Source organism: Silene latifolia, chromosome 10 (genome assembly GCF_048544455.1).
Source record: "Silene latifolia isolate original U9 population chromosome 10, ASM4854445v1, whole genome shotgun sequence".
Classification (NCBI taxonomy): domain Eukaryota; kingdom Viridiplantae; phylum Streptophyta; class Magnoliopsida; order Caryophyllales; family Caryophyllaceae; genus Silene; species Silene latifolia.
This window is the reverse complement of record NC_133535.1, coordinates 7489240-7495678: the sequence shown is the minus strand read 5'-3', so window position 1 is coordinate 7495678 and position 6439 is coordinate 7489240. Positions and strand designations below refer to the sequence as shown.

The following is a 6439-nucleotide window of genomic DNA, read 5'->3' as shown; positions in this document are numbered from 1 at the left end:
CTACTTGATATTGAAGCTAGTTTACCTTTCTTTCATTGTATTAGTTTTAGTTTTATTCCTAGAAACCTGAATTCTGTGGCTCATCGACTAGCGAAACGAGCTATGAGATTGTAAGAAAGTTTTCTTTTACAGCTGCCAAAAAAAAAAAAAAAAAAAAACCATTCGCCAAAAATACATTAAGCATACCCTAAAATGAGAGATGAGGAGGAGACTGAAGAGGGTTGGAATGCGTGTTGAAACACTGAGCGAGGCCAGAGAAGGGTGTGCCTTAAAAAAATGTGGATGCGGAACTGAAGGAATTGGTGTGGTTTGCCGAGACAAGAGGGGCACATAAAGTGGGGGTTAACCGTCCATGGAAGAGACGTGATGGAGCCGAGGGAAGCAGAGGCGATGACTTTACTTGCAGGTCTACAAGACGAGAGCAAAGGGAAATATCCTTGTAGGTTCTGAATGTATGTCATGTACGAGTATCAACTTAATAACATCACAAAGTCTTGAGAGAGAGACGGTATCAGACTGAATATATGTACAAGTTTTTCCTTAACTCTTTATGAGAAATGAATTATTATTACATATACTATCCAAATATGAAAATGTACACATCTCTATATTACTAAACTTTTAAACAATATAAAAAACAAGTAATTTAAAGGATTCAACTTATACATAAATTTATGAACTAATCTTTATCTTTGAAGCATTTGCTAAGATTCACCAGACATAAGTTTCTCAATTTTACCTGAATAATCATCTTTAACCTGTAAAGCACACGGGTCAGCATCGGTGAGCATCTTGACGACATCTCTCATTGTGGGACGGAGAGAGGGAAGATCGGTTGTACAAAGCGTAGCAATCTTCAAGACTGGCATCATATTATCTTTGATGTCATCCGATGCAATTTTGTAGTCGAGGACATGAATTTCATCACTCTGAACATCATTGAGGTTATTCATAACCCAATGAACAATGTCTCTCCCTTCTCCATATTCTTCGTCGATAGGTCTTTTTCCTGTTAGTAGCTCGAGAAGTACCACCCCGAAACTATAGACATCACTCTTTTCTGTGACTTTCCGAGCGTATGCCAGTTCTGTAGGGTAACAAAAGGTTTTAGTGGCAGTCAACAACAACATTACCCTAGTGTGTACAAAATTGGTCAGAAACTCGTTTGACCGAGTTCCCGTATTGCTACATTTTCAAAATTCCGTGTCAAATGTAGACCTGGCAAAACGGGTCACTCGGGTCGGGTCATTTCGGGTCGAGCCGGGTCAATTTCGGGTGACCTGTTGTCGGGACATTTTCGGGTATGGGTCATTTTGGGTCAGGTTGCTTTTGAATTAATGGCTAAGCATTTAAATTAGTGCTATTTTGATTAAGAAATATTATTTTGCAAATTTAACTATTTATTATGGACTGTGGTAAACAGGTAACCAATAAAACTTTATTTTGATATATAATATTAATATGACTTAGTACTAGTCGTTTCGGGTCATTTTGGGTCACTTCAAGTCATTTGGGATCGGGTCATTTATGAGTCGGGTCTTTTCGGGTTGGGTCACCTCGGGTCGGGTCAACATTGGGTCAGACAATGATCGGGTCGGGTTCGGTCGGGTCAACTTGAGTTTCGGGTCAGCCTTTTTGGGTCGGGTCTGACCCATTTTGCCAGGTCTCTCAAATGCATACCTATGAGTTTTGACAAATTACAAGAAAAAATGATGGTATAAGATATGGAAAAGGAACTTACCGGGAGCAATATAACCATGAGTGCCAGCAAAACAGCTAAAAACAGACCCTTCTCGCGAATCTGCAGAGACTCGAGCAACACCAAAATCCGCTAATTTAGGCTCATAGTCTTCATCAAGTAAAATGTTAGTTGCCTTGATATCTCTATGAATGATCGGAGGTGAGCAATCATAATGAAGATAGCATAGAGCTCTCGCAACTCCTAAAGCAATCTTATACCGCTTAAACCAGTCAAGTTCTGACCTCCCGCCCTTGATCTCTCGATGAAGTGCTTCAAAAAGGTTACCCTTTGGCATGTACTCGAAGACTAGAAACCCCGTGTATCCTCTCAATAAACAAGCATAAAGCTTTAATATGTTCCGATGTCTGATTTTCCCCAAGATATCCATTTCTGACGATAATACCTTAAGACCAGCACCCTTTGCCAGTCGTTTTACTGCTACAATTCCGCCAGTTTTCTTCAACTCCACGCGATAAACCTTTCCTGTACCTCCAATTCCGATCAGATTCCCTTCATCGAGATTACAGATTTCGTCTACATCAAAATCCAAATGATGAAACGATTCAACTTTCCATTTTGGGACAATCCCATTTTTGCTAGCTTCAGGATCATCATCTGAAGACTTTGAAACCCGATACTGCATGTAGTTTAAGAACAGCAAACCAGATAAGATTACAACAATCGCAGCCAAACTGACGAAAGTTATCATCATTCTTTTTGAAAGGCCTCGTCTATGTATTTTCTCAGCATTATTACACACAGATATCCCAAATTTTTCCACGGGATCCGTATTTCTGTCAGTACAAAGCTCTTTGTTCCCTAGGAAAGCGTTCTCGCCCCCAATCGTCAGCAGCTCAGGAGGAATGCTTCCTGATAGCTGGTTCTCAGAAAAATCGATCAAACTCAGTTTCAGATTTGCTAAACTTGTCGGGATTGAACCCGTAAGCTTATTACCTGAAAGATTGAGAGAATTCAGAGAGCTCATTTGGGAAAGTGTACTAGGAATTACACCTTCTAACAAATTCCCGGCTAGGTTTATGTCAGCCAGTCGGGTACACTGACCTAACTCCGATGGAATTGTCCCGTTAAAAGAATTCCCTTGCAAGTGCAATGATGATAACTCGTTCAACGCTCCAAGTTGAGGCGGTATATTACCCGAAAATGAATTATTAGCCAAAGAAATCCTCTCTAAATTACCAAGTTTTCCGATTTCTGATGGAATAACTCCTGAAAAACTGTTATTATCCAATGTTAATTGACCCAAGTTGCCCGAGTTCCCTATCCCTGGAGATATTTGTCCAGTAAAATTGTTATAGCTAAGATCGAAAATAATTACATTAGGCAAATCCCATAAACCATCAGGGAAATTCCCGGATAAACGGTTCTGACTGATTCTAAACCTCACAAGTGACTTACAGTCAGCATACGAGGCAGGAAACCCGCCTGAAAAATTATTATCCAACACAAGCAAAAACCGAAGGATTCGGCTTTCACATAAGTAGCTGGGAAATGGGCCAGTAAAGTTATTCTCAGAAATGTCTATACTTTCCAAAGGAGAGAATTTCCCAAGATTTGCAGGGAATTCCCCTGAGAAATCGTTCCTGTAAATCGAAAAGGCTTTGAGATGAGTTAATTCTCCGAACCCAGGAGGAACCTCCCCCGAGAGATTATTCTCATACGACTGGAAAACCGTCAAATTCTTGAGGTTTCCAATTTCCAGAGGCAACTTCCCATAGAAATGATTAGCTGAGATATCAATTTCCTGCAAAAGAGTTAGGTTCGCCAGCTCGGGAGGTATAAAACCCGTCAATTGATTATCAAAAAGCTCGATCTTTCTCACTTTCCTTAGCTCAGAAATCGACTTAGACAACATCCCAGATAACTGATTTCTCGACAAATCTAAAGTATCCAATTCATGCAAACCAAAAATTGATTCTGGGATATTTCCTACTCGCTCGCTGTTAGCCAAGTACAGCCAAGCCAAGTTCTTTAGATTGCCTAGACTTTCCGGGATTGGACCTTCATTAAACCTATTACTTCCAAGACCTAAAGAGACTAACCGGGTCAAGTTCGCAACCCATGTTGGAAATTCCCCACTGAAGCAATTATTTGACAAATCAAGCACCTCTAAATTCCCTAACCCGGAAAAATCAGGAATTTCACCCACCAGTTTATTTATTGTGAGATTCAGAACCCTAAGATTACGGCATTGGCTCAACTCAACGGGAATTCTCCGAGTAATAAAGGTTGATGTAAGAGCAAGTTTTGTTAGGCCTTGTAACTTACACAAAGAAGGCGAAAGTGGGCCCGTTAACGACACATTGTTAATCAAAATACTACTGACACTCCTGGTTTCAGGATCACAGGAAACACCAGTAAACTCACAAACAGAATTTGATTCATTCCAAGAGGCTAAGAAGTTTGTTGGGTCTTCGAGTTGGGATTTGAACTCTAGAAGAATTGTTTTTTCGACTGATAAAGACGCGAAATTTGGCATGAAATGGGTTAATATGATGATCAGGAGTAGCATAGTTTGATGTGAGGTGGTGGTTGCCATTGCTAGCATTAACATACAGTATAACAACAAGGGCTATTTTGTAATTTTACTATAAGAACATCAATTGAGTGGCTATACAGTTGCAGAGTTTGTGATCAGTGACACCATAACCAACTGCTCCAGTCTACAATCAAAAATTCAAAATGGATAAAGTGAACATTAATAAAAAAAGCGATACAACAACAATATTACCCCACTGTCTTAATGGCTCCCGCAAATTGCAGAATAAGGGGTATCAAATGTAAAGTAATTAAAAAACAATACAACAGCAACATTATCCCAGTGCCTTAATGACTCCCGCAAATTGCAGAATAAGGGGGTGTCAAATGTAAAGTAATTAAAAAACAATACAACAGCAACATTACCCCCGTGCCTAAATGACTCCCAAAAACTGCAGAGTAAGGGGGTGTCAAATGTAAAGTAATTAAAAAACAATACAACAGCAACATCATACCCCAGTGCCTAAATGACTCCCGCAAATTGCAGAGTAAGAGAGTGTCGGATATAAATTAATCAAAAAACAATATGTAAAGTAAATTTGACAAAGCTCACCTAATCTAACAACAATTAATTATCAAATGCTAAAAAAAATATTTTGGTGAGGAATTTTACATAAAAGGGGAAAAAGTTGAATAACTTTTGTGGGGTTTTGGTGAAATCAGTGAAAAAGATCAAAACTTTCTTAGAAGTCACTCATCTAACAGTAATGACTTTACTTGCTTTCCAGTTTCCCATTAAAAAGACAATTTCCAAAATAATTTTTTTTAAAAAAAATTAAAACTTTGATAAAACAGCAAGAATTTAAAGGCATTTAAATGTTGTTATGTACATACTTGCTTTCTAAATTACTCCATTAATTGAATTGATTAAGTTAATTAGTCTCCTTCCTCCGTAAAGTTTAGAGGTATCACTAATGTTATAAAAAATGATGAGGTCTTATGTAGAAATTGAAAAAACACGGAGTACCATGTAGAAAGACCTTTTACTTCTAACATAAATTCTCGTTAAGTTCGTCACTTTGAAAAGACCTCTTACAAGCTTCAAGTGGAAGAGTAAGTGGGGGAGGGATTGTGATTTATGAGAGGTCTTTTTGAAGAGACGATAACAAAAGAGACTAATTCTACTTCTAATCAATAGAGGAACAAGGGTTCGATGCAAATTAAAATTTACGAATTTTTTCAAAATTTACCTTATAAAATTACTAGTCGAGATAGAATATCTTCTGCCCTCCTACTAGAAATTATTGTTCCACCACTGTAGAGTGTTGTTACTTCAATCACACTAATAAGATTAACACAAATTCTTGTTTAACACAGCGAAGCCACGACAGAAAATGTTACAAAATTGGAAAAAAATAAAAGAAAACATACCTTGATTTGTATGAATGTGGGATCAAAGTAAGATTTGGAACATGAATGTAGTGATGTTATGTATGTTTATGTGTGAACAGTGAAGTTATATTTGTTTGAGAACAGAAAAGTGGAGTAACAAAGTTATGAGAGAAAACGTGAAGAAATTTCCATACTTTAAGGTTGTGTCTTATGACATGGAATGTTGTATTTGGCAGTTTCACTGTCACTCACTTAAAAGAGTTAGATTTGTGACATGGACATTCATTTAATAGTGGATAATAATAATTATTATTTATGCTAATTATGTTGGAATTTATATTTTCCTTATCTAGTGGATTAGTGTAAAAGTGAAAACCATAAATGTTAAGTAATTTTGAGTGTAATTATTAATTGGTCAAATTATTAGTAGTTTTTTTTTTCCTGGTTCAAATGAGGTACTTATGTCGCAAGTGAGAATCGAACCCTCAACTTTTTGTTTGGAGTAAGAGAATTCCTACCATTTCAAATTTAAGAAAGATCTCAATGGTTAGGAAAAAGACAACTTTCATAATTTTTAGAAATTGTAAGGTAAGAAATTTTTAACCATTGGAGTTGTACATATAGATTAGAGCTTTGCTCAAATAATTTCAAGCTAGTAGCTCCATGAAACTACTTACTTAAATGGACCCACAAGCAAAGTATAACCAATAGAAAATTAGTTGTCTCATTTATAAAGTTTTTATTTTTTATTTATTAATTAAGAATTAAATAAATTAATAGAAAAGTGTGTTAGTTAGGTCTCATCAAGCT

General features: G+C 37.0%; 1 protein-coding gene across 3 annotated transcripts; it reads right to left on the bottom strand.

Annotated features, from left to right (window-relative positions):
• Window positions 1–514: 514 nt before the first annotated feature.
• Window positions 515–5882, bottom strand: LOC141604913 (uncharacterized). 3 transcript variants are annotated; one of them, XM_074423476.1, is made up of 4 exons: window positions 5669–5882; window positions 5488–5579; window positions 1742–4422; window positions 515–1087 (listed from the first exon to the last, which is right to left on the bottom strand). In XM_074423476.1, the coding sequence occupies exons 3-4, from the start codon at window positions 4311–4313 to the stop codon at window positions 705–707; spliced, it is 2955 nt and encodes a 984-aa protein (XP_074279577.1). In that variant the 5' UTR covers window positions 4314–4422; window positions 5488–5579; window positions 5669–5882; the 3' UTR covers window positions 515–704. The 3 variants fall into 3 exon arrangements, with proteins under 3 accessions (XP_074279577.1, XP_074279579.1, XP_074279578.1); XM_074423478.1 differs by lacking the exon at window positions 5488–5579 and having other exon boundaries at window positions 5669–5792; XM_074423477.1 differs by lacking the exons at window positions 5488–5579; window positions 5669–5882 and adding an exon at window positions 5132–5240.
• Between the last annotated feature and the right edge of the window lie 557 nt (window positions 5883–6439).

Excerpts from the sequence above, each read along its gene's own strand:
- LOC141604913 (XM_074423476.1), bottom strand. The coding sequence starts at position 4,313 with ATGTTAATGCTAGCAATGGCAACCACCACCTCACATCAAACTATGCTA. Across the intron at positions 1,088-1,741 it reads TCATGGTTATATTGCTCCCG|AACTGGCATACGCTCGGAAA; the intron begins GTAAGTTCCTTT and ends GTTACCCTACAG.